This window comes from Meriones unguiculatus, chromosome 17 (assembly GCF_030254825.1).
Source record: "Meriones unguiculatus strain TT.TT164.6M chromosome 17, Bangor_MerUng_6.1, whole genome shotgun sequence".
NCBI lineage: Eukaryota > Metazoa > Chordata > Mammalia > Rodentia > Muridae > Meriones > Meriones unguiculatus.
The window spans coordinates 21214220-21241791 of NC_083364.1; the positions used below are offsets into that span (position 1 = coordinate 21214220).

A 27572-nucleotide genomic window follows, 5' to 3' on the forward strand; every position below is an offset into this window, starting at 1 on the left:
GGTGAGTGACTGCACATCTGTGGCTCCAGAGAAAAACTATTGCTAGGCTACAGGTCTTTCCTAGAGCCACCTCCTGCCCCAATCACAGTAACTAAAACACAAGAAAACACTGGGAAAATCCACAAAAGGAACATGAAGGAGGTGACCACCCCAAGCATAGCAGAGGTGTGTGAGGTAATCAGCCCCGGTGAGGAGCATGCCAAGGCAATGGTGCTTCTGCAGCCACAAATTACACCCGGTTGCCAGGACGACCACGGGTGGGAGGAAGAAGGCGCTGTTACTGGCCCCAGTGACCACCTGTTGCCTGTAGCTCAGATCTGATTAGTCAAGCAGCCGAAGGGAACACCCACGTCCCTGGGAAGAATTTTAGGTAGAGAGCTGTGGGGACTGGGAAGTAAGAGTAAAAATGAAAGGTCCCTGCAAGGAGCCTCTGAAGAACAAAGATCAAGAGGGTGATGCAGCAGCCACTGGGCATCAAACAGAGGCCCTGGAGCACAAGAATTTCTGGACCACAGGTTCACAGTCTTCTCTGGAAACAGAAGGTGCCTCATCCTCCTCATGGGGTTCTGGTTGGACTCCTCAATTGGCAATCTTCCTGCAAAAGTGGTGGCAGGGCAGCTGGAATGGGACCACACCATTCTGTGAGGATGCATTCCTCATTATCAGCAGCTGATACCCCCAAGCCCCTTGCCCTCCTGAAGGCATGAGAAGGCCCAATATTTAGAACTGTCTTCCAGAATAACCTGTAAATGAAACACCCTGACAGGCAACTGGAAGGGTTCAGGGCTGGGTGTTCCAACCTATAGGAAGAACTTAGCTAATGGATGTGTTGAAATTAGAATTATTTCCAACACCCCACCCTTAAGGTGTTTATAGGGATTATGACCTGTGGGCTAAGAATGTAACTCAGTTGGTAGACTGCTTGCCTAGCATGATTGAAACCCTGGGTTCAAGTCTATCCTTAGCAAGTTGGAGGCCAACTTTGGTGATGGTGGTGGGGTGTGATCTGTGATGCCTGGACTTGGTGGGGTGAGGCCAGCATGCTCTTCAGCATTAGGCAAATTCTCCCTTTGTCCCTGACTAGCTTGGCGGCTTCAAAAAAAGACTTCTTTTCAGCCTTGAAGCCCTCATCTGGAATATATGCATAGTAGCAGCAGAAGAAATGGCAAGGACAGGGAACGGCCTGGGCCAATGAAAAATCCTCCTCTGTGTCCCATCTGCCATTGGGCACTAGGCTTGGAGAACTGGTTCTGGCTACCCACTATCTGGAGTCATGCCAAGCTTGTGGTGTTGTGCTGGCTTCTTGTCTTCTGTGCCAAGGTAATGCCTCAGAAATGAATCTGGCACAGTGGCCTGGGACCCCAGGTATCTGCTGAGGGACACTGAAACTAGGCTTGGTAGGAAGGATGTAGGAGACAGTGGCCATCTTGTCTGTGAGTCCATCTCACAAATGCAGAGCCTTCCTCTGTGCCATGCTTTCAGCCCATAAGGTGGTGACCAGAGCAGCACCACTTAGCTCTCTGGGCTGTGGCAAATGTCAAAGAAAATGGCAGAAGTGGACCTGAGTGAGTATCTGAGCTCACACTGCCTAGCAATAGAACACGCAGGATGTTGTGTTTTACAAGACACGAGTCATCAACAGGGTGGTTGTCCCCCTACCACAGCATTTTTCACAGACAATCATGGGATGGGGAGACCAGAGATCCAAGGTGACCCAACCAATGGGTGACAGCGCTGCCATCATGCCAACCCTAGATAATCAGATTGCAAAGCCCCTTCTTTCCCTCAGGCCTGGAGGTTTGTGAGGTTTAGGGAAGTGCAAGAGGGTGGCCCTGGGCTGTGGGTCCCATTGACCAGACAGTGCTGCTGCCCTCGGATGTGGACCTGTCAGAGAATCAGACTGGAGCTGCAGGGCTGCAGACTACATGTACTGGCCTGGCCTTAAACCCAGCTGTGGAGACGTTGCAATAGGAAGGGAATGACCTGGAGGAACAGGCTGCCCAGCACCTTGCTGCTCTCCTGATGCTTCACACAGGCCTGAAATCCCTAGATCTCAGCTACCATCAGCTCAATGATCTGGCAGGTCAGAGTTGTTCTGGGCAGTCATGGGTCATGAGTACTTATTATTCACTGGTGGTGGGGGTGGGAGGATGCCAGGTGGGCAAGACCACACCCATTTCTGCGGGAGGATATTCCTGTGCTGGTTTCCACTCACCGTTCCTCCTTTGGCTGTTCTTCCACTCCAGCCCCACAGAACTCAATTAACCCCAGGCACGTCTCACTGCTCCCTGCAGTGGGGCTGTATCCATGACCAAAACAAATTTCCTGACTTCAAGAAATGTACACTAACAAGACCACTCTCGGTAACCAGTGGTCTTCCAAGAGAAACAATGCATGGGTCTAGAGACGGGTGGGTGCTTAAGTGGAAATTTACGTGTGGGGTGGAAAGGAGGCAGCCATGGCAAGATCGGGAAGCTGATGAACTCTGAGCGTGCAGGCCTGTTTCCTAGATTGGAAGGCACCAGTGTAACCAGTTGGGCTGGTGATCCAGGGGGGATTGACCAGGCTGTGGTTTGGAAAGGAAGCAGAGACAATATGCCTACGGGTCGCGGCAGAACGGATGAAGATTCTGTTCCAAGTCCTTTTGCAAAAAGGGCTGTGGCAGGTCTCAGTGGTCAGGTACTTGTCCTCTGTGTGTGAGATCTTGATTTCACTCACTCTGGGGCAGGGGAGGGCGAGGGGAAGCTGGGTGCTAAGAAAGAATTGGGACGGCTGCCTGGATCCAGCCCTTGTCTCCCCAGCCCTTTGCACGGGCTGTGTGCTTTGCTAGGAATATCTGCCTCTGTCACTCACCTCTTAACGTGCCAGCCAACTATACAAATTGAAGCTAGGCATACCTATAGGCTTAACTATTTGGAAGAATGGTTGAGCCCAAAAACATGGGGTGGGGGCAGCCTGGAAACATGAAAGGGTCACCCAGGCCCTGCTTTAGGCGTTTCTGGCATCTGGATAAGCTGAAGCAAATTCCTCTTTTTAAACATTTGTTTTTATTTGTATTCTATGTATATGTGTGTGAGAGTGTGTGCCACATATGCATGGGTGCCTGTGGAGGCTAGCAGAGGACTTCCCATCCTTTGTGGTAGGAGTTGTGAGCCATCCAGCATGAGTGCTGAGAACTGAACTCGGGTCCTCTGGAAGAGCAGCGGGTGCTCTTAGCTGTTGAAACGCTTCTCCTGCACCTGAAACAGTTTCTTAGATGCCCATGTATCTACACTGTAGTAGATGGTTTTGGTGATTTCAGCTTTTTATTGTTTGGGGCTATGGCTGAGCAAACACTAGAGAAAAGCCACTCAACTCATGGTCTGGAAGCAAAGAGGCAGATGGGAAGAGACTGGAGCCACACAGTTTCCTTAGGAGAACCCCCAGGGGCCTACCATTCCTACCTCTTTTCCAGCACAGCTATGCCAGACTTGGAGGACTCAAGCTCTACCAATAGCAACTTGCTGGAATGCCCAGCCAACCTCACGGTTCTTATAGTGCCTGCTCAGCCACACACACACACACACACACACACACACACACACACACACATACACACACACACACCAGCAGCAGCAACAAAAACAGCAGCCACAGCAGCATCTACTTCCTCCTGCCCCTGCCCCAGCTCCAGCATCAACTCAGCTGCTTTTCCCTCTGTTGGACTAAGAGTTCTTACTAAAGCTGTTGCGTGACCTCTGCTCACTGTCCTTTGCCATTGCTCAGGCTGTCCTGGGCTCTGAGGCTGTGGTACCATCAGATGTGAACTCACGTCTTTACTTTTGTTTGTTTGTTTGTCTTTGTTTTTTAACTTTTATTAATTACACTTTATTCACTTTGTTTCCCCCCCCATAAGCCCCTCTCTCCTCCCCTTCCAATCCCACCCTCTCTCCCCCTTCTTCACGCATGCCCCTCCCCCAGTCCACTGATAGGGGAGGTCCTCTCCTTCCTTCTGATCTTAGTCTATCAGATCTCATCAGGAGTGGATGCATTGTCATCTTCTGTGGCCTGGTAAGGCTGCTCCCCCCTCAGGAGGAGGTGATCAAAGAGCAGGCCAATCTGATTATGTCAGAGGCAGTCCCTCTTCCCATTACTATGTAACCCATTTGGACACTAAACTGCCATGGGTTACTTCTGTGCAGGGGTTCTAGGTTATCTCCATGCATGGTACTTGGTTGGAGTATGACTCTCTGGGAAGACCCTTTTGTTCAAATTTTCTGGTTCTGTTGCTCTCCTTGTGGGGTTCCTGTCCTCTTCAGATCTTACTATTTTTGTGTTCTAGGCAAATATATTCTTGAAAGTTCTAGACATCTCTCATAACAGCTTTGGAGACACTGAAGCTTCTACAATAGATGAGGTCCTCAACATGTTGGAAGAACTAAATATGAGGTGAGAAGAAAGGGGTGCTGCTCTTGGGGCCACACACAGTGATCTGGCTGCTGCTGACAATGCATCATGTGGCTTGAGCCTCAATCCTACAGCACTCAACTCTGTACCTCCCTTTCAAGGTCATTGCTTGGGGGCCAGGGGCGGAGCTCAGTTGGTAGAGTGTGTGTCTAGTGTGTGTGGAGCCTGTGGGTTCATGCCCCGACATCACAGAAATCACGAATGGCGTCATACTCCTGGTTCTGTTTCTGTCGCTGTGATGGAACACTCTGACCAAAAGCAACTCTAAAGGAGGGCTCTGCACAGCTGACAACACAGGCTGTAGTTCAGCATCTCGGAGAATCACATCCGTGCAATCAAAAGCAGAAGGCAATGGCTGCTCCATGCTGCTGCTGGCTGCTATCTTCACAGTCTATCTGTAGTGCCACATTCAGGGTTAATCTTCCCACATCAAGCAGCAATCAGGACAAGCTCCAAAGACACGATGGAGGCCAACCTGATCTAGATGATTCCTCCCAGGAGATTCTCTTCCAGGTAATTCTAGATTGTGTCAAGCTGACAAGAAAAGCTGACCAGCCCACGCCATCCTTTAACTTGGCACACACGGTAAGCTTTAATTTCCCAGCCATCGTCCCCAAAGCTTCGTGTTTATTTTACAGTGTAAACTATAGTCCTGAAGATTTCCAATACTTCCAGGGCTAGAGAGAGAGCTCGGAAGTTAAGAGCACTTGTTGCTCTTGCAGAGAACCTAGATTTGGTCCCCTACACCCACATGGCAGCACACACGAGTCCATAACGCTAGTTCCAGAAGATCTGAAGCTGCTTCTGATCTCCATGGGCACCAGATACTCACGAGGTGCACATATATACATGCAAGCGAAATACTTACATACGTAATTTTTTTTTTTAATCCAACACTTTAAACATCCAAGATCTCTTTGAAAGACCAAACTCTCCTTGAAAATCCAAAGTCTCTTGGGGATGGAAAGATGGCTTGGGGGTTTGGAGCATGCACTTATACACTGTTTTTTCAGAGTACCCAAGTTGGTTCTCAGCACCCATATCAGGTTGCTCCCATTGCCTGCAACTCCAGCTTCTGGGATAGGAGGTGCCTGATGGCTTCTTCTGAGCGCCTCAGGTGTTTGCACCCAAACATAACTTAAACAAATTAAAAAAAAAAAAAAAAAAAAAAAAAAAAAACTTTAAGAATCCAGAATCTGCAACTGGATTCCTATAAAATCAAAAACAAACTACATTCGTAAACATTTTTTTTTGTACCTACTAAGCCTTTATTTGAGTCCTATAATGCCGCTGACAATTTTTTTTATAGCTACACACTTTAACCTTTTTATTATAGACATTTCAGACATACACAAAAATAGAAAGAATGTCATAGTGTACCCTTGTGAGTCACTTCACTATGCTTTTACAATAACCAGCTCATGCTAAATTTATGTATACTTACACATGTCATATACATGAAAGAAGTTAGGTGTTAAACTGCAGGAGATTGTTTAAACATAGTCTGACATACCCATTAAATAGAATTGTTGAGACATTAAGATCTTTATGAAGATCTTAGAATGGCAGGGACTATGCTATCTATATTTCATAAACCTTCTTATTCCAAGGACCGGGGAGTTGAAAGCAATCGCACCTAAGCAAAGTTAAGTCCAGCAGTGTAAATCCAATCCTGTGGCTGTGTCCACCATTTGAGACTCTTAATCTTCTGGCCTCTAAAAGGCAGAGGCAGGCCCATGTCTTCAGCCCCTCCACCTGCAGCACACACAGCCACCATCCCAGGCTGGTTCCACACCACACCTGCATCTCTCCTTAGTGGACATCTCCTGTCATACATTTCAAATATTCTGGGGTCTCCACTGCAACCGAGGCCTCACTGTCATCAGTGGTCCCTGTTGGCCTCGCTGCAGGGACTCTAACACTACACAAGGTGCAAAGTCTCACCTGCTCTCCAGGACCTCCTCAATCATGCAACGTCCATGCCTTCAAAACCAGTACCACTTGGACTCTACCTCTGGAACTGCCAAGGTCTGCCAGCTGGCCTCCTTAGACCAGCTTCTGGTGCTGACCCCAAGAGAACACTTCCGTTTTGTCCCTGAGGCACAGAAGGTTGATCAGCAGTGTTGATCTTTTATTTAGTTATTTATTTTCATTTGGTTTGGTTGGTTTTTTGAGACAGGGTTTCTTAGGGTAGCCCTGGCTGTCCTGGAACTCACTTTGTAAACCAGGCTGGCCTCGGACTCAGAGATCCACCTGCCTCTGCCTCCCCAGTGCTGGGATTAAAGGCATGTGCCACTGTGCCTGAGAGCCCACCCGAGAATGCAAACAACTGTAAAAGAAAAACAGCTGTGACTATTCCCATCTTGAATTAAAGCCAGAGGCAGATAGCTCTCAAAGGGCAGGATAAACTGCTCCAAGATAGTTTTTAAAAAAATAAGGGCAGGGTGAATTGTTTTGAGAAAACTCACAAACAGCCAAAAACTGCAAACAACTAGCTGTATGTAAACTAACTTCATGCTATTCTTGCTGACCAATCAATGTATAGAGCAAAAGTGGCCAGATTTTTAAGTATAAAAACCCTGTGCTTTGCATGCTTGGGGTCGTCTCCTGCCTTTGGAGGGGTGACCCTTACCGCGATTGGAATAAAAAACCTCTTGCTTTTGCATCGAGTTGTGGTCTGTGGGAATTTCTGGGAAGAGCGAGATCTTGAACTCCTGAGCTGTGAGACCCCAGGTCTTACATGCCCAGCTGGTCTTAAGATGACTCTTTATCCCCGGTGATCAGCACCCGCTTGTCCCAATGAACATGGGGTTCAGTGCAGTGGCCCTGACCTCTTTTACATTCACAGCTGATTCTTCGTCCCCAGTGATCAGCACACACAGATTCTTAGCCAAAATATACCAATTAATGTCTTTGCTCCTTTCTGAAATGTGACCTGGGGTTTCATTGCTGCTGGCATTTCAGCATTACTGCCTTCCAAGCCCCTCGAGAACTACCTGCTAAGCTCTGCAAATAAAACTCAGTGGCTTTTCCAGTCTCAAATTGCAATGTCTTCCAAACATGTAAACTGAGCAGTTAGGAAGTAGGGGCAGGAAAAATCAAAAGTTCAAGGTCATCCTCAGTTTTATAGGCTGGAGTACATAAGACTCTGTCTTTAGAGAGAGACAGACACAGAGAGACAAACAGAGAAAGAGAGAAAAAGAGAGGAGGAGAAAGTCAGCACTATGTAGGCCTGGCTTGAAAGACAAAGATTTGGAAGAGGAGGGAGGAGCAGGATCCAGAGTATACATCGTCATGGTAATGGGTATGTGTTGCCAGCTGGCACAAAGCACATGGGAGCATATTTAGATCTCAAAAGGCCTAGGAGCAACCCCTCATCTCCACAAGGGAGAGGGCACTCTAAGCATGCTTACCACCCCTGGGGTAGCATACACATATTTTAGACATTGACCAGGGCCTGGGCATAAGTAGAGGGTTGTGCTGTGAAACCCAATCTGCCAGATGCAATATCAACTCAGTCAGGGTCTCTGAGGGATTGAGCCCTGCAAACTGGAGAGCTGTATTATGAACATATTTTTCTTACTAACGTTGTTAATAGGATTAAATGTGATAGCTCTATACATGCCTGAAGAGCACATTGACCCTAGCTAGCCTCCCTTTATTATTATATGTTTTTTTTTTACTTTCCTCCTCTTCATATTCTTCCCAATCTCTAATAATTACTAGAATATTTCTAGGCTGTTGTTGTTGTTAATGTTTGTATATGAGAGAAAAACTTGTTCTTTGCTTTCTCTGTCTGGCTTACTTCACTTAACATAATGTCCTCCTGTTCTATCTGCTTCAGTTGACATAGTACTTCTTCATTCTTCATGGCTGAACTACACACCACATTTTATTCATCCACCCACCAATCAGTGGGCACCTAGGCCAATTTAATGTTTTAAGTATGATGCACATCTCTCTCTTGTTGCAGAAACAACCAAATCTCCATGGCAGGAGCCCTGAAGTTGGGACTGGGTCTGCAAGTCAACCAGACACTGCGGGTTCTTACTGTAAGTTTGAGCCCGGTGGAAGAGGCTTCAGCACAGACTCTCTGTGCCTCTCCCAGCAGCCCCTCGCTGCAGCGATAGCAGATGGATTGCAGAGCCCAGATAGAAATTTCTGGGACAAGGCCTCTTGGTGTCTTTTGGCCACTCTCTTCCTCTGACTCCTCTTCTTTCCATCCTTTCTGTCTTTCACCCGCTCACAGGACTTCCACTAAGTGAGGAAGGCAGCCAGCACATCCTCTTGAATGACTTTCACCTTCTCCTCTGTGCTTCTGCTGTCCTTGATAGAAACCAGGGTCAGTTCAGGGGTACCTACTGGCCACAGTTCAGACATGGCTGAGGTTTGTACCTGGAGGATGGGCCCCTAGACAGGGAGAGAGCAGAGACAGAAGGGAGGGGGCCAGGTGTGGTGGAGCCAGTCTCAACTGTACCAACACGTGTGTGGGAGGGGCAGAGAAGTGGAGGGAGCATCTTCAGCATGGGGGCGGAGCAAACCTGGCTCTGTCGGGGGCCCTTAGCATCCCACTCCTAGCTTTGCTCATTAGCAAGTCCATCTGCTGTGACATGGGAACCAAGACGATTTCAAGCTTGCATCCACATTTTTCAGCCACCTGCTAGACAATCTCCAATCACAGTGAGTCCCATAATCCTACATGAATGAACTGTTCCTCCTTCTTAGGCTAAACCAAGGAGAGACTGAGCCCCGTAGCTCACCCTTCCCTTCTCCGAGTCTTTTGTAGAGAGTTCCCTACTGGACCCTTGCTCTTCTCACTTCCTTTCCTTGGGTCCTACCAACCTAGTTCACCAGCCCTCTCAAAACCTGCTGATTTTTCTCAATCAGAAACAAATGCACCCTGCTATGAACTTCTTTTTTGTTGTTGTTTTTAGGTTAGTTTTGTCTTGTTTTTAAGGTTTACTTCTTTTATGCGTATGTGTGCCTGGGTGTATAGATGTAGCAGGCATCAGATCCCCTGGAACTGGAGTTATAAGTGGTTGTGAGCTGCCCCTTGAGGGCACTTGGTACTGAACATGGATCCTCTATAAAAGAAGCAAGTATCTTAACTTACTGAGCACCTCCTTAGCACCTTTGTGCTTTGTGTGTTTTGTTTGGTTTTTGTTTTAATTTTTTGGAGATTTATCTATATGTGAGTGTTTGGCTTGTGTCTATGCACCACATGTATTGCTGGTGCCCTCAGGGGCCAGAAGAAAGTGTCAGATCCTCTGACACTAGCGTTACTGACAGTTGAAAGCCACTGTAGATGTTGGGAACTGAACTCGGGTCCTCTGAAAGAGAAGCCAGTGTGCTTAGCCACTGAGCCATCTCTCCAGTCCCTAGACTGACCTCTTAACTTGTTGTCTTGAACTGTTAATCCTCCTGCTTCTACCTCCTGAGTGCTGGGGTTATAGACAAGGGCCATCATAAAAGCCTCCAGTGTTCTAGTGTGTGCATCTTTCTTAGATTTCCAAGAACTCCATCCAAAGTGAAGGCTGTGTCTGTCTCCTTCAGTCTGTCCAGAACAACAGACTCTCTGCCCTGGAATTACTGGGCTTGTCTGTAAGAGTTTCATGTAGCTTCATCTGCGACCTGCCAGTGGCTCTGTGAGCTGCTGACATCTCCATATCAGAGGAATAAAGTGGAAATTTATGTGGTGCCCTGAACCGATACACTACCTGATAGACGTGGCTTTCTAACCTATGCATGTGGGTTATCAAGCCTCTCCAGCTGTGCGCTATTGTATGTTGAAGTATATAATTTAAAATTTTATTTTACAGGGGTTACAGGTAAGAGATTGCCTTGACTCTCTGAAAGACTTCGAACTTGACAGTCCTTTATTTTATTTTGAGATGGAATCTCGCTACGTAGCCCTGGATTTCCTGGAAATCACTATGTATACCAGGCTGGCCTTGTATATTTGTATTTTTATTCACAGAGATCTGCCTGCCTCTGCCCCACCCCAAGTTCTGGGATTAAAGGCACCCTACCGTACCTGGTTCTTAAACAGTCTTGAGAATGAACTTTTGAAGTTGGACTAAATACATTTGCGTTGTGATACAGCCACAAGCCTGTGGAGGTCAGGGAGTGGAATGTGGTGTTTGAATGAGAATGGCCCCCATAGGCTAATGTTTAAATGCTTAGTCCCCAGCTGGTGGAATTGTTTGGGAAGGATTAGAAGGTGTGGCTGAGGTCTGTCACTGGGGGTAGGCTTTGAGGTTTCAAAAACCCACACTATTCCCAATTAACATGCTCTCCCTCTCTCTTGCTTGCTCTCCCCATACCCCTTATGCTTGTGGATCATATATAAGTACTCAGATAATGCTCAGCACCATCCCTGCCTGCCTGCTGCTATGTTCCCCACCTGATAGTCATGGACTTTAACCCTCAGGAACCGTGAGCTCCAATTAAATGTTTTCTTTATAAATTGCCTTGGTCATAGTGTCTCTTCACAGCAATAGAAAAGTAACTATGACACCAAGATCCTCTAGGAAAGCTCACAAAAGGGAACATGTCAAGGCCACGGTGCAAGTGATATTATGATGACATGATATCATAAACATAAACTCTTTGTTAGTGCACGTGGGAGAAGAATCCCTGATGTCTTCATTTCTGATATAGTAGAGGCAACATAACTCTAGTTTTAAGGGTGTTTAAACAGAAAGGGCATTCTGGCTGTTGGGAATACACAGCTACCAAGTTGCAGCTGCAATTTTCCTCAGTGTCCTCACACTTGACTCTTTGTCTGCTGCTGCTGTCAATATGATTAGCCTATATTTTATCCTCAGTTTTGAAGGGTGTGCTTATAGATCAAGACAAAGTTTCATCATTATGTAAAGCAGGGCAAAAGCTCACCCACCTTCTCCCATAAATATGAGATAAAAGTTGCCTGTTTTCAGATTGGAAAAGTATTTTTACTTTAGGCCCTAGTCTTCTCCTTTCCTCAGTCAATTAATCATAGGCTGTAATGCAGACAGCATTGTAACGGGAATAGGCATTTGGACAACTTCTTCATATGACTTGCTTGTGCCCTCAGGATCTTCTTGGACCCTATCATGTATATACCAATCCCATTTGAGAATAGATTGCTGCTGTGCATTCCTACTCATCATGAAAAGTTCAGCACAAAGTAGCTGCTACTGCCTACTTACTTGGTAAGCAGCATAGTGCAAACCACTGTGATACTTTGTCTAAGAGACAGATGGATCCCTTCAAATCGATGGGCCTGGGGGCACACACCTGTAATCCCAGAACTCAAGAAGGCAGAGACCGGCAGATCTCTATGAGTTTGAAGCCATCTGGTCTGCAAAGAAAGTCCAGGACAGCCAAGTCTACACAGAGAACCCTGTCTTGAAAAACTGGAGAAAAAAAAAATTGCCTTCAAATGAAGTTATGACACAGAGCTGGAGAGTTTAATATATCCTTGAAGGAAAACTGTAAATGTATAGTGCTAGCCTTGCCAAGTGAAAGCAAATTGCTTCTGGTGACTCTTATGGACAGGTACCAAGTAAAAGGTGTTTGCTAGCTCAATAGCTGCATATCATGTACCAGAAGATGTGTTAATCTGATCAAGTAAGGACACCACACCTGCGGCAGCACCTGCAATCAGAGTCACTAATTGAATAAATTTTCAATCCTTAACTGTCATTCTCCAGGATCCTTCTGTCTTCCACACTGAGCAGCTAGGAGAGTGAAAGGGAAATGTGCTAGGAACCAACAACTCTGCATCTTCCAAGTCCTTGACAGTGGCACTGATTTCTGCAGTTCCTCCTGGAATATGATATTGTCTTTTGCAGAGTATTTGATCACACCATAAACCTCAAGACTGTGATATTTACTGGAAAAAAAATGTTTCTAATTGTGGTGTTACTCATCCCTAGGACACACCTTTAATCCAAAGGCTTTCTGCTCAAATATTGTAAACAAGGTTAAATAAACTCAACCATAGGTCAAGAGGCAGAGCAAGCAACCAGTTGATGGGAAGTGAACATAGGATTATTAAGAAGGAAAAAAAAAATAACATTAAGCTCAGCACTCAGGGAGGCAAAGGCAGGCAGATCTCTGTGAGTTTGAAGCCAGGCTGATCTACAAAGAGAGTCCAGTTCAGCCAAGGCCTTGTTTTAATAAATAAATAAATAAATAAATACATAAATACATAAATAAATAAATAAGAGTAAGAGGAAGTTGGGAGGATGGAGAGAGATGCACAGGAAGTTTAAGGGAAGGACATTCAGTTTGAAGGATTGTTTGAGAGAGCAGAGGCGAAGGAGAGATTCTTTCTGAGACAACAGCTAAGGAGGAAGGTCAGTTGAGTGCTTTCTCTACTTCTCTGAGCTAGCAGGCTTTCACCCCAGCATCTGGCTCTTTATTGGTAAAATTGAACAGTTGAGATTTTGTTAAAAACAACAGTGTTCCCTGGTAGAAGCAACTCCGATGCTTCCATTTGGCCTTTCCAAACACAATAACCCTCACTCCACACATCAGGGAACTAATGTGGGAATCTTCCAACTTCTAATATCAATTCCAATTACACATTCTGTAACTGGCAAAATAACTACAGGATGAGTTCACAGGCTTCAGTCAGAACTCCACTAACTAAGCCAAGTGTGTTGGCACACGCCTGTGATCCCAGCGTTCTGGAAGGCGGAGGCAAGCAGACTGCTGCGAGTTCGAGGCCAACATGGTCTACAAAGTGAGTTCAGGGCACACAAGACTACACAGAAAAGCTTTGTTTCAAAAAAGCAAAACAAACAAACAAAAATTCCACTAATTAATCAAATAGCGTCAAATGCCTAGCACTCACAGGGTTAGGTTAAAGCACTATTGATCATCACTGCATCCCACTTTCCAAGTCAACACAAGCACCCGCAGCATCTGATGCAGCCATCCAACCACCCTCCACTCGAAAGGCAGCAAGGAGAGACACTCACAAATAGAACAATAGGGTCCAACAGCAAAGTACAGTCAAGAGCTGTGTGAGTAACGAAACATCACAAATCTCAGTGTTTAAGAACATTCACTATTTTGTATTAGGCTGCACTCAAGCTGCCCTAGGCTGTCTGGGGTGTATGGATGCTGGCCAAACACCTCAGTATAGTGTATGTAAGGTCCTACAGACTTCATGTAATATCCTCTACGTGTTTGTGAGGCTGACTTGTTTAAACATGAGCAAGTGACTAGTGAGTGTGTAGCTAGGGTCCAGACAAGAGACTAGGAGCCATTCAGAATTGGTGCCTTAAGGAGAATCTACAAAGGGCCTATATACAGGGTAACCAGCCATACTGCTGCAGGCCTATAATTCTACGCATCTGGTGGTGAAGCAGGAGGATCAGGGGTTCAAGACCATCCTGTGATCCATAGTGTTGGTCTTCCTGCCTGGGTGGAAAGGTATCCTGGGACTCGGGAGCCCAAGAAGCACACAGCTCTGAGATGGGAAGGTATCCCAATGGAAGGGCATCCTGAGACAAGGGAGCACAGGAACCACACAGCTCTGAGAGGAAGCCTTGTCCGCAGAGGCATTGCAGCTCCCAGGGGAAGGTATCCCCAGCTGAACTGTGGCGCTCAGCAGCCACAGCCCCTCTCCACTTCTTTGCTTCTTCCCTTCTCTTCATTGCTCCATGGCTTCTTCCAATACCAGGCAGCTTGAGTCAGCATGAGAGTCAGCCAACAGAGACTGAAGAGGAGATGCTGCCAGCATGAACAGCTCACAGCCATGGGGTGGGCTTTGAGGTCATACATCCTCCAGCTATGCCCGGTGTGGTACACAGTCTCTTTCTACTGCATTTGGAAGATGTAGAAATCTCAGCTCTAGCACCATGTCTGCCTGTGTGCCACAATGCTCCCTGCCATAACAATAATGGATTAAGCCTCTCAAAGTAAATACTTTCTTTCACAAGACCTATCGTGGTCATAGTGGTTTTTTCACAGTAATAGAACACTGACTAAGACAAGTGGCATATTTTCTCCAGCAAGGCTGCGCCCCCCTAAACATCCCCAAACAATGCCACCAACTAGGGAACAACTTTTCTTATTCAAAGTATCACACTCTATTTCCTATCACTAGGCAAAACAATAGGAAGCCAGAGGAAAGAAAATCCTCAGATACTGTGCATGATGGTGAGCCAGAGCGGGTAAGAAAATGATGCTGGTCCATTTAGCTAGACAGAAGAGAGTACCTGGGCTTGGCTTGGGGAAACTGGTACCTGCTTCATCTTTTTTTGTTCAATTGCTTATCTTCTCCTTTGGTCAGGCTATAGTCAAAACTGATTGTTTTTTTTTGTTTTGTTTTGTTTTCAGAAAAATATTGTCACTAACCATAATGACTTGATTATTGAAATAACATTGTTGGTACAATGTTCTTGTGGACTGTGTACAGTTTGTCCAAATACTGATTTCTCTACCCCACTATCGAGTGTCAATCAGACAATTTATTGTGATGTTTGTGCTAAGCATCTCTTGTCTCAAGTTTATGTAAACATGCTGCCATTTGTTCTCTGTATTGTCAATAAAAGCCAACCAGTCAATGCTAAGCAGTACAGAGAATAGGGTGGGACATCCTGGTCCAGTGAGGGGAGGAAAAAGGACAGGAAGTGCAGGATGGATGCATGATAAGACTGGGAAACATCAGGAAAAATGAACCAGATCATGTCCTCATGATTTAAAAGGAAGCATAATGTAGGAAACCTGAATGGGAGGAAGCTACAGTAGCTTGGAGGTTTAGGATAGAGCATTGTGCAGAATTGTGCTCTAGGCTAATTAAATAAATTCTAGTCCCTCTGTGTGGTTATTTGTGTATATAAAGGATTAGATAATGCTGCCCTAATAATTATAGGGCTAATAATAAACATTATTAGCATGTACTTCTAAATTTACCACAACATGACGTGGTTTCCATGCCTTAAAATAATGCTATTTTTGTGTGGAGGCAAACAAGTTCTGGAACTAACTCCACCATGGAATAGTCACTTACATGTGTCATCACAGCAGTCAGAAGGTTGCTGCTGGCTGGAGGATTATCTGGGATACAGAGTGAGACCCTATTTTCAGGGAGGGGCCACTGTGTTTTTAAAGGGAGAAAGGGCTCGCTTTGACTCACAATTTAAGGAACAACACATTCAAGCTGATGAGGTGGTGTATGAATTTAATCCAGCACCTAGAAGGCAGAGGCAGGCAAATCTCTGTGAGTTCAAGGCCAGCCTGATGCACATACAAAGTTCCAAGGCTACATGGTAAGAACCTATCTTTAAAAAGGAAGGAAGGAAAGAAGGAAGGGAGGAAGGGAGGAAGGAAGGAAGGAAGGAAGGAAGGAAGGAAGGAAGGAAGGAGAAAGAAAAAAAGAAAGAAAGAAAGAGAGAGAGAAAGAAAGAAAGAAAGAAAGAAAGAAAGAAAGAAAGAAAGAAAGAAAGAAAGATATTCTATCATAGCAGGGACTTCATGGGAAGTCTGAAGCTGTGTGTGTGTGTGTGTGTGTGTGTGTGTGTACTGTTGAGACAAGGTCTCACTGTGTAGCACAGGTTTGACCTGAACCCCCATCTTGCTTCAGTCTCATGAGCATGGGATTCCAGGCCTTCACCATTACATCTGTCTACAAGTCAGCTGTAATAGAAATAAAGCTTATTGGAAACAAATTTTGAGAAAGTCTGAATATTGAAGCACTGTAAAAATACTAAATTATAGTGCTTTTCATACCGTGTAGTTCCAGTTGGCTTAAGAATGAATATGTTTCATAGCTGGGTACAGTGGCCCACACCTGTAATCCTAGAACTCAGGGAAGAAGAGGTAAGTGGATCTCTGTGAGTCTGAGACCACCTTGGTCTACAAAGTGAGTCCAGGACAGCCAAGGATACACAAAGAAACCTCATCTCAAAAAACAAAACAAAGCAAAAAGAATACAATTTCTTGTTGATGTTCTAGTTCTCATGGAGAATGTGTCTCTGTCTACATGAGGCAGGCAGGTGACTAGATTGGCAATACCAACTGTGAATTACACAGCCTTGGACACAGAATTTAACCTCATGGTGAAATGCCAAGCAATAAAACCATTGGTGTCATGGATGGCTCATTCAACACCTTCTCGGTGAAGGATGTCAAGAGCAGTGTTTGTGGCTCTGGAGTCTGCTGTGATCTTAGATGCTCAGATCATGGACAGAGGTTTATGTGTGAGGGTGAGAGTCCCTCAGAAATGCCCAATGTGGGCTCTGAAAGCCCTCTGAAGAAAGGATGGCTGGACATTTGTATGCTTGTGATATAATTGGTTGAGAAGCCAGAAGGCTCATGACTGTGAGGCTCAGAAAACCTTGGCCTATAGGGCAAAGCCACTTTGCAAGCTGTGGAGATATTCACTTCTGGCTGTCTCTATCTTGATCAGGGGCTTCTGTAGACCCTAAACGACTCCTTAGGCAGCAAAAGGTAAGTATGAAGCATTGGTTTGTCTTCTCTATATTAGAAGTCCAAGGTATTTCCAGTAAAAGATCAAAGAGTTAGACTTTTCACTGCCACCTAGGAGATGGCAATGGCAATTGGCCTGGTGACTGCCCAGTTTGATTGTTGTTTTTTTTATTTATTTTTTTCTTTCTAGACAGCATCTATGCTCTAGTTTCCTTCTGTTGCTCCACTAAAACACTGACCAAATCACCATGGGGAGGAAAGAGTTTATTTGGCTCATACAGGCGGTGGAGAATCCATCATTGATGAAAGTCATCAGGGCAGGAACCTGGGAACAGGATCCATGAAGGAATGCTGCTTGCTGGCTTGCTCACTGTGCTGTGCTTGGCCAGCCTTTTATACAGCTATTACCTACCTGAGGAATGGTGCTTGCCCACCATTGGTTGGGCAACTCTTACATAAATTAATACTCAACACAATCCTTCACAGACCCCACAGGCCAAAGTGACTGAGACAATTTCTCAGCTAAGACTTCTTTCGGATGACTCTAGGCTAGGCCAAGAGGACAATTAAGAATTATTAGAAAAGTGCTGGAGAGATGGCTCAGAGGTTAAGAACGTTGGCTGCTCTTCCAGAGGTCCTGAGTTCAATTCCCAGCAACCACATGGTGGCTCATAACCATCTATAATGAGATCCTGTGCCCTCTTCCGGCATGTGGGTATACATGCAGGCATAATAATGTATAAATAATAAATAAATAATCTTTTTAAAATTACTAGAACAGTCTTACTTTTTTATGGGATTTTTTTTTGAGACTTGAAATTATGCAGCCCATGCTGACATATAACGGCTACATAGCTGAGGATGACTTTGCTCTATCTATCTATCTTCCTACCTACCTACTTATCTATCTGCATATCTATCTACATATCTACTATCTATGTATCTATCTCCGTGTATATCTATCACCTATGTCTCTATCCATCTACATATATATCATGTATGTATGTATGTATGTATGTATCTGTCTATTTATCTATGTGTATGAGTGGTGTGCTATGGTGTTCATGTGGGTCAGCTCAGAGGACAACTTTTGGGACTAAGTTCTGTAGTTCTGCCATTCCTGGGTTCCCAGGATCAAATTCCTGCTAGGCTTGGAGATAGACACTCTTATTCACTGAGCCATTTCTCTAGCCCTGAGGATGACATTGAACTTCTGGTCTTTCTGCCTCTACCACCTCAGTTCAGGAATTAGAGGCCTTGCCACCATACCCAGTTGTGTGCTGCTGGAGATTTGAATACAAAGCTTTATGCATATGAGTCAAACATTATTTCATCTGAGTCACATCTTCTGTCTTTGCCCAGAGTCTGAGGGAGTTTTAGATGCTTCCCTTCGGCATAGGAGTGAATAGGAACTGTGTTCCTGTGGAGTATATGCCAGGGAGCTTACCCCTTCAGTGCAAGGGAGGTAGCTGGTCCCTCTAGCATTTATGCTGTGACTTTACAATCATAAGCCATAAATTGCTTTTTGTATGCCAGATGAGGTGGCTCATGCCTGCAATCCTAGGATTTGAGGGGTTCATACAGGATAGTGTGTTTGAGGCCGGCCTGGGCTACATCGCAAGACCTTTCTCAAAAAAAGTTCAAACCAAATCGTATGTGTGGTTTATGTACCACACAGTATCTTAGCTACTCTTCTATTGTTGTGATAAGACGTTATGAACAAGGCAACTTAAATGAAAAAAAAAAAGTTTATTGGGGCTTGCAGTTTCAGAGGACTGGAGTCCATTATCATGGTGGAGATCATGGCAGCAGGCAGATAGGCACAGTGCTGGAGCTAAGAGCTTGTATTTTGACTTACAAGCATGAGGCAGAGGGAAACTAACTTGGAAACATGTGAACTTCTTGAAACCTCAAAGTCAGTGACATACTTCCTCCAAGGCCACAAACTGGGGACAAAACATTTACGAGCCCATGGGCCATTATTATTCAATCCACCACATCAGCGCCCTGCATCCCACAGGCTTGCCGCTATATCATAAGGCAAAAGTCTCTATAGTGCTTCGCAGTCAACACTATTTATTTTAAAAATCATTTCTTATTTTTTAATCTCATGTGCATTGACGTTTGCCTGCATGTATGTATATCTGTGTGAGGTGTCAGATCCTGTGGAACTGGAGTTACAGACAGTTATAAGCCACCATGTGGGTGTTTTGGACTGCTTAAGCCATCTCTCAATCCCCTCTCAACACATTTTAAAAGTCCAAAGTCTCTTCTAAGATGCAAGATTTTTTAATTGTAACCCCCTGTAAAATCAAATAAAAAACCAAATTACATCGTGTGTGTGTGTGTGTGTGTGTGTGTGTGTGTGTGTGTGTGTGTTTGGTTTTTGGCTTTTGGATTTTCGAGACAGGGTTTCCCTGTGTAGCCTTGGCTGTGCTGGACTTGCATTGTAGACCAGGCTGCCTCTGCCTCCCTGAGTGCTGGGATTAAAGTCATGCACCACCATGCCCAGCCAAATTACATATTTCTAACATACAGTCTCAAAGAATATACATGACCATCCTAAGAAGGAGGAATGGAGGCACTGTGAGGAAATACTGGACCAAAGCAAGACTGAAATCCAGCAGGGAGACATTGGGGGGGGGGTAGAGGAGCAGAGAGAGAAAGAGCAAGCATGTGTACTCAGGAAGAGATAAATGCAGAGAGTGAGAGACAGAGGGAGAGACAAAAATGTCTGGATTATAGAGTGAAGAGCCTCTGTGGGAGGGGAAGCCCTGCCCCTGGGCTGGAACGTTCAGGGTAGAGGGTGGGTGGGGTATGCCAGCCATGCCATGCTACCAAGTTTAGGGAGAACCTGGGAGAACCTGGAAAGCAGGTCAGCTTTGTTACGTTAAACAGGCACCTCAGCTGCTTGTTCCAGGTCTGAAACCCAACCGTACTATTCCTCTCTTAAAGCTAGTCTCCTCCCCTCCCCCATATCTGCAGCTCTCCTTCACAGGTACCCCATAGAGCCTGTATCGCTAATACTTTGGTGTCTCCAACACAATCCAGACTTTGCTTTCACAGATGCACACATGGCTTCTCTGGGCCTCCATGCAGGTACTCCCTTGTCCCATTCCCAGCCTAACCGGTGTTCTTTAACCTCAAAGGAAGATTCCACAACCTAAGCCTTTGACTCCTGGATCCTTCAAGACTATAAAGCCTGATCCTTGTAGCAGAAGCTGCCAAGTTCAGTTGTTCCTTTGGGATGAAGCCTGGCCTGGCCCCCTCTTTGAATAACATTTGAATCAGTTTGGATCTGTTGCTTTTTAGGAACAATAACTCCTTAGTCTCCCCCTCCCCTTTTTTCTAAAAGGTTGAAGCTTAACTGAGTGAGGTAGAGCCCTGATGTCACCCTTCTCTTTATTTCATTTCTGATCAGGCCTCTCCTTGTCTCTTTCAGCACAAGCCTTGGCCCCAATATTACATTTCCTGATGCTCTTTTTCTCTTCAAGCTCTACATTTTGAATTTCTCTTTGCCCTGCTTGTAAATCTTTGTATATTATTGTGTATCTGCATAAAAGTGAGAACACTAAACACCACACATGACAGAGTCAATACTAGGATGGGCAAAAGCAGCCACATTGCTTGTCAGCATATCACAAGAATGGTCTCTAGCCTAGTTGCTAAAATTGTTCCTGTCTGAAAGCTCCTGAACTGAGCCTTCTTAGACCACATTGCTCTCAGCACTGCTGTCTCCAAGGTCCCACTAGGATGGCTCATTAAGCCCCACTTACAATGTTCAAAGACTTTCCTAGTCCGAAGTCTTTCACATTCCTCCAAACAACAGTTCACATGGTCAGGCTTATCACAGCAATAGGCCACTTTTCTATTGCTATGAAGAGACACCATGACCAGGACAACTTATAAAAGAAAGCCTCTAATTTGGGGGTTCACAGTTCTAGAGGAGAGCATGGCAGAAGTATGGTGGCAGGCAGACAATAACTGAGCGCTTATATCCTGATCCACAAACAGAAAGCACGGTGGCAGGGAACACAAAGAAACTAGGAATGGTATAGGGTTCTGAAACCTCTAACCCCACCTTCAGTGACACACATCCTCCAAAAAGGTCACTTCTTAATCCTTTAAGCATTCAAATATATTACCCTATAAGTTCATTCTCATTCCATCCTCCACAGACAAAGGCATTTTCTAGGAGACAATTTGACCTACAGGTACAGTATGTGCTTTGTTGACTTGAACAGTCCTTGAGTATGTCCATCTTGGTGGCTACAAAAGACAGCCAGGGCTGTAACACAAAACCTTATCTCAAAAAAACAAAAAACAAAAAAACAAAAAAGGAAAAAAGAAAGTAGGGTATCTTAAATTATAAAAATGTGACACAATATTAAAATTGTGTGGAAGGGGATGAAGAGATGGCTCAGAGGTTCAGAGCACTGTCTGCTCTTCCAAAGGCCCCTGAGTTCAATTCCCAGCAACCACATGGTGGCTCACAACCATCTATAATGAAATCTGATGCCATCTTCTGGTGTGCAGGCACACACACACACAGGCTGAATATTTAATAAATAAAAATTTTTAAAAAATTGAGTGGAAGACTAAGAAGCTAAAATCCTCTCTTTCTCTCCCACAGCTGTTTTTCCCTTAGAGAAAAAAGAGTACTCTGTTCATATTCAAGGTGTATTATATCTCTTGTTATACATGTAATGCTAGGTGGGTGACAGTTAGGCCAACAGAAACCCAGAAAAGATTCTTGTTCCTTCTAATTGAATAAGGGAATAGGAGAAAACACATTGTTTTAAATTTAAGAATGAAGTCTCTCCTGCCATGCTTAATGGTCCAGACTACCTTTTATTTTTAGTCTTATGGGAGGGCTAGTCTTATGGCTGGCTCAGGGACCTTAGGCATGTATGTAGCCAAGGGCTATGGAAACCCTGAAAGCTGGCAGCATTGCTCCTGGAAGGGCCAGTTGGCCCGGTCTTGAAGTCAGGGGAGAACATTTCTTGATCAGAGCAAAAACCCTTGTGCATTTCTCCCTGAGCCTTTCAGGTGGCAGTTTGGCTGTCTGCTAGCTGCTGCCTGCTCAACATAGAACGGCCATTACCCGAGCACATTCCCACCTGGTTATTCTCTTTTGGTTCCAATACGTTCTTGGCATGAGTTTACTATTACAATAGGTATTTTCTACACATAAGTGAATTTGTGTGTGTATGTGGCGGGGTGGGGGTGGGGGGTTCCCAGATAGGGTTTTTCGGTGCAGCATTGTCTGTCCTGGAACTCACTCTGTAGACCAGGCTGACCTCAAATTCATAGAGATCCACTTGCCTCTGCCTCCCCAGGGCTGGGATTAGAGGTGTGCTCCACCACTTGGGCATTAAGTACATTTCTACTCCATTTCCTTTATATATATATACAGTATACACCAGGATAGAACTCTTGTTCTTTTCATGTGTTATTATGTGTGGGTGTATAATTTCACTGGTCCTGTTTTCATTTTGACATGTTATTCAAGCACATACACTATTAATGTTTGTGTGTGTGTGTGTATGTGTGCTTGTGTGGGTGAATCTGAAACAGGAAAATTTATAGGATTAAAGAATATTGAATGTTAGTTATTTCCAAAAATATAGTAGTAGTTTTTATTGTTCAAAGTAGTTTTAATGAGTCCACATTCTCAATTTTTAGTAAACTGTCACTTATAAGGCCAATATAAATGTCCCTGTATTCTCCCTTTCTTTGGTGGTGGCCCCCTCTCTTTGGTTCCTTGGGGGAGACTTGGCCAAGTTACAGCAGGCAATGTGCATTCTCAACCACACCATTGCCACTGAAGAGACCCAGGCTCACCTAGATCACAAGTTCAACCTCACTGATGCCAGAGAGGCCTCTATGCGCTGTAAGTGGTGATAGGAGGAATGGAGAAGAGTGGTCTCTGAGGCCTGGGAGGACCTGGTGGCTGTGGATTTTCCAGAGTCAGAGGCTGAAGAAGGGGAAGAACACAAAGTGCAGCTGTGTGGCTGGCAATCATCCCTTATCTCCTCCCCACCGTTAACATTACTGGAAGCTTTTACTTAGTAGTTTCTGTACTAAAGCATTACTTTCACTGTGTGCTGTGTTTTTTGTTTGTTTTGTTTTGTTTTAAACAAAGTTCCCTGTCTCGATAACCACCAATTAGTGACTTCCTCTAGGGAAATACATGTTTTTGTAAGACTTTAATGGGCTTGACTGTATGTTGCTAAAAGCTTTTAAGTAGATAAGGGAATTATGACACCACACGTTATTTTCCCTCGAACCACGTATGAACTGCATGGAAGTAGCTTGTCACCCTGTCCTGTGAGAGGGCTGGGACAGAGTGTAGCTGGGGCTTCATCCAAGGGCTATAGAAACCCAGTTTTTCACATGTCATTTCTCCACTGGCTTTCCACCACGGCTGGCGAATGTAAGCATCCTTATTCATTGTATGTCGCCAGAATGCACTTGGGATGCTCTACCTCCTTCCAGGGATGGGACCAGGGATGCCCCACTGGTCTTGATTTAAAGAACTTGATCTAAAATGGACCCTCCAGAATTGCCAGATGTCACAATAAGATAAATGCTAGAAAGAGATCCCTTGTGTGGCCCCGCTGGGAATGCCCAGGTTTGTCCTGGGACAGCGTCAAAATCCCAGTGGGCTTAGACCCTGGCATTCAACTTCTTGGCGGCGGGAAAGCTAAGGGTCTTTGTTTGCAGGCCCTCTTCTTGTGCAGTTGTTTTTGTCTTTACATTTTATTTTGTGCATATATATGTGTGTGTGTGTGTGTGTGTGTGTGTGTGTGTCATTTATGGAGGTCAGAGGACAACTACTGGGCGTTGGTTCTCTCCTTCCACCGTGTGGGTCCCGGGGATCAAACTGGGATCCTCAGGGTTGGCAGGAAGTGCTGAACCACCCCGCAGCCCTGGACAGGGTTCTTGGTGGTAGATCTTTCTCAGCCACAGCGTCCGCTTACGACGTTCTGGTAGTACCACACACCGCATCCGGGCTGCTTCGTCCCACGGCGGGCGCTCGGCAGTTTTACCTTGGTTACGCAAACAAAGCAACGGAGCCACCGCACGGCTCCAGAAACCACAACTCGAGGCGAGGAGCTCGCCGCACTCCCAACATCCGGTGGCCCGCCAGGCCCTCTTCCGGTCCCGCCCTTTGTGGGCAGTCGCCACCGGCTACGGAGTCTCTGTGCTACCAACCTCCGCGTTGACCCACCCATCGCGAGACTTCGGCGGCGCAGCAATGGCAAGACCGTGAGTACTGCTGACGGGAGGCTATAGAACGAGTTAGGACGGGACGGGGACGGCGTAGGGCCGCGGGGGAGCCGACAGGCCCGGGGCCTCTGGAGGGAGTGACGGTCGGGGCGTGAAGACAGTCCTCCCCCGACCACCGCCCACGACCCAGATCCCGCCCCTTTCCCAGATGCCGCGACACTGCTCCGCCGCCGGCTGCTGCACACGTGACACGCGCGAGACTCGCAACCGCGGCATCTCCTTCCACAGGTCAGCGCGCTTGCGTAGTAGTGCACGAGGGCTCTGCAGCGCAGGCGCGGGTGTTGTTGCCACACCTTAGGCCGCGCAGGAGCCGGCGCCTTCCTGAGGTGGGAGTGAGGCTTGAACTTGCGAGCGGGAGGGTGTAAAGGGCGGTCGAGTAGTCTCGAGTCCAGCCGTACCTGGTAGATGATGCCGAGGAGGCCCCGTTCCTTCTCTCGTCCTCAGTTTCCTCTTTTCCCCTAGTGGGTAGTAATCCGAAAGGGTATCGGGGAGGTCTGCTCCTTCCTGCCTGGGACGCTTGGGCATCCTGAACGCAGGGCTGCAAACAGTCTGTCGCTCACGGATTTGTGGCTCTGCAGACTTCCCAAGAAAGACAACCCCAGGCGTGGCTTGTGGCTGGCCAACTGTCAGCGGCTGGACCCCAGCGGCCAAGGCCTGTGGGATCCGGCCTCCGAGTACATCTACTTCTGCTCCAAACATTTCGAGGAAAACTGCTTTGAGCTGGTGGGAATCAGGTGGGTCTTTCTGCCAGCCAACCCCAGGTTGTGAGGGAGGCATCAGAGTAGTGGGTCAGGTGGGGCAGTTCTTGGCCCTCGTGAATTCCGTGAACATCTGCCTGGTATGCTCACAGGCAGACCTACTGTCGAGGATGCTTTTGCCCCTTTCCCGTTCTGTACAGTAAAGCGTGGTCCCAGGATCACCGTGCTGGTGACATCAGAGAAAGACAGCCTTTCCGGGCTGGAGAGATAGCCCCTCCCCCCCTTTGGTAAACACTTGGTATGCAGGGCTGAGGACCTGAGCTCAGAGTCCAGTACGCAGATAAAAAGCCACATGTGGTTGCCAGTCTCCCAGTCCCGGAGAATTCAAAAGGATCCCTGGGGCTTACTGACAAGCTAGTGTACTTGTTGAGCCCTGCGGCCAGTAAAGAGCTGTCTTTAAAAAGTAAAGGCGGAAAAAAAAAAAAAAAGTAAAGGCGGATGGGCTAGCAAGATGGCTTAAAAGTTTAGAGCACTTGTTTAATCTTACAGAGGACCGGTTCAGTTCCCAACACCCAAGGGAGCCCTTGCCTTCTTCCTACCTCTGAGGGCATGGGCACACAGGTGGACACACATACATACGTGCAGGCAAAACATTCATACACATAAGTAGCGCTGGCTTAGAAGGGAAGCGCACTGGCTGCTCCTTCAGCTGACCTGGGTTCATTTCTTACCATCCAGAGTGCCTTACAGCAGTCAGTAAACTCTAGTTCCAGGTGATCCAATGCCCTTTTCTGACCTGTGGGCACCAGGCATGCACATACAGGCAGAACACCTATACATTTTAAAAACAAATGTGGAGAGTGATCAAGGGAGACCCCTGAGGTTACCCTCTGGCCTCTACACAAAAGAGAAACAGCTTTTCCGTGGGATGCTTAGCACTTCGTTCTCCCAGCAGGTGCACAAATGAGAATTATTTTTTTGACTGGTCCACCTATCCCTGCTGGTGGACTGAACTCTAGAAGCTCCTTCACGGGAAAGATTTGTTTGATTTTTACCAAACTTGCCATTCTTCAGATCTATTGCTGGCAGTGTGCCTTGAAGCCTCCAGCTGAGGGACCTCCGCTGGGATTCCAGGGGAAATGGCAGCACTTTCCCCAGCTCATCTGGGCTGCTTTTCCCCACAGTGGGTATCACAGGCTGAAGGAAGGGGCAGTCCCCACCATATTTGAGTCTTTCACCAAGTTGCGTCGAACAGCCAAGAACAAGGGGCATGGTTATCCACCTGGCCTGCCTGATGTCAGCCGGCTCCGGCGATGCAGGAAGCGGTATGTGCTGCAGTAGGGGGGTGCCCCACTTTCATCCCAGGGCTGAGGGACTGGACTGTAGGGTGAATGCCAGCGTCTTCACTGAACAGGGTTCTTGCTGCCTAGACCCAGTGAAGGGGGCTCAGATGTTAGGGAGACTAACTGGGCTTATGAGAAGAGCCTGGCCTGCCCTTAGTTGGCTAGTCAGCTTCTTTCTGTCTCCCCTCCAGCTGCTCTGAAAATCAAGGAGCCACAACACCATTTTCTCCACCTCCTCCTGCTGACATCATCTGCTTTCCTGTGGAAGAAGCCTCAGCACCTGCCACTCTGCCTGCATCTCCAACTGTGAGGCTGGACCCTGGCCTTAACAGCCCCTTCTCTGATCTCCTGGGCCCTCTAGGTGCTCAAGCAGATGAAGCAGGTTGTAGTGCCCAGCCGTCACCAGAGCAGCACCCCTCCCCACTTGAGCCTCGGCCTGTCTCCCCATCTGCATACATGTTACGGCTGCCACCACCTGCTGGAGCCTACATCCAGAATGAGCACAGCTACCAAGTGGGGAGTGCCTTGCTCTGGAAGAGAAGAGCTGAAGCTGCTCTTGATGCTTTGGACAAGGCCCAGCGCCAACTGCAGGCCTGCAAGCGGCGGGAGCAGCGGCTTAGGCTGCGACTGACCAAGCTACAGCAGGAAAGGGCACGGGAGAAGCGAGCACAGGCAGATGCCCGCCAGACCCTAAAGGACCACGTACAGGACTTTGCTATGCAACTCAGCAGCAGCATGGCATAAGAATGACACACCAACACTCTGGCCTCTCTTCCTCAAGAGGCGCTTCATGGAACTGCAGCCACCAGGCTGGCCAGATACCACAATAAAGTGGATTCTACAAAGAGACCCTGCTGTCTGGCTCAGCTAGGGGTGCCGCTCCTCCCTGGGCAGTGGCCAGAGCCCCAGAGGGCTAAGACCCTGTCACACAACCTCTTTGTCCTTGGAAACTTTTTTTTTTTTTTCTGCAGACCCTCTGTTTAGTTACTCTTTCAAGTTCTGAGGTAAGAAAGCCAATTCCTGAGTGTAACTATCCCCTCTCCCTCCTTTTTGAGTTATGGTTTCATGTAGTCCAGGCTGCTGTCTTTGTAGCCAGAGGTGTCCTTGAGCTCCTAATCCTGCTTTAGTGCCTTCTGGGTAGAATCACAGACAAATGCTGTCATACCCAGTATCAGATGTCAGTCCATAGGCCAGTTCCTTTGCATTGCTCACTCCTGGCTCCGTTGCTCATGAAACCAACATAGGATATTACACCTGAAGGTTGCAAGGCCATGCCTAGAGAAATGCTAGTCTTCTTTGGATGTAGCATTCCAGTCAGGCCTTGGTACTATGTTTATCTTGGGAACCTAAGCTTCTTACTATAGCT

General features: G+C 46.6%; 2 protein-coding genes across 3 annotated transcripts; both read left to right on the forward strand.

Annotated features, from left to right (window-relative positions):
* The first annotated feature begins 406 nt into the window (after positions 1–406).
* Lrrc74b (leucine rich repeat containing 74B) lies at positions 407–24171 on the forward strand. The gene is given in 9 exon segments (XM_060370103.1): positions 407–542; positions 605–641; positions 1235–1365; positions 1862–2083; positions 2552–2679; positions 4322–4428; positions 8420–8498; positions 9952–10047; positions 23869–24171. Coding segments are annotated over 9 exon segments (1239 nt in total).
* On the forward strand, positions 24004–27055 carry Thap7 (THAP domain containing 7). 2 transcript variants are annotated; one of them, XM_021654516.2, is made up of 5 exons: positions 24005–24144; positions 24314–24393; positions 24744–24899; positions 26048–26188; positions 26398–27055. In XM_021654516.2, the coding sequence occupies exons 2-5, from the start codon at positions 24314–24316 to the stop codon at positions 26948–26950; spliced, it is 930 nt and encodes a 309-aa protein (XP_021510191.1). In that variant the 5' UTR covers positions 24005–24144; the 3' UTR covers positions 26951–27055. The 2 variants fall into 2 exon arrangements, with proteins under 2 accessions (XP_021510192.1, XP_021510191.1); XM_021654517.2 differs by lacking the exon at positions 26048–26188 and having other exon boundaries at positions 24004–24144.
* Positions 27056–27572: the final 517 nt, after the last annotated feature.

What these genes read in the sequence shown, in the direction of transcription:
- Thap7 (XM_021654516.2), top strand. Translation starts at nt 24,314, where the DNA reads ATGCCGCGACACTGCTCCGCCGCCGGCTGCTGCACACGTGACACGCGC. An exon ending in CGCGGCATCTCCTTCCACAG is followed by an intron (nt 24,394 to 24,743) that starts GTCAGCGCGCTT and finishes GTGGCTCTGCAG; the next exon opens with ACTTCCCAAGAAAGACAACC. An exon ending in CTCCGGCGATGCAGGAAGCG is followed by an intron (nt 26,189 to 26,397) that starts GTATGTGCTGCA and finishes TCTCCCCTCCAG; the next exon opens with CTGCTCTGAAAATCAAGGAG.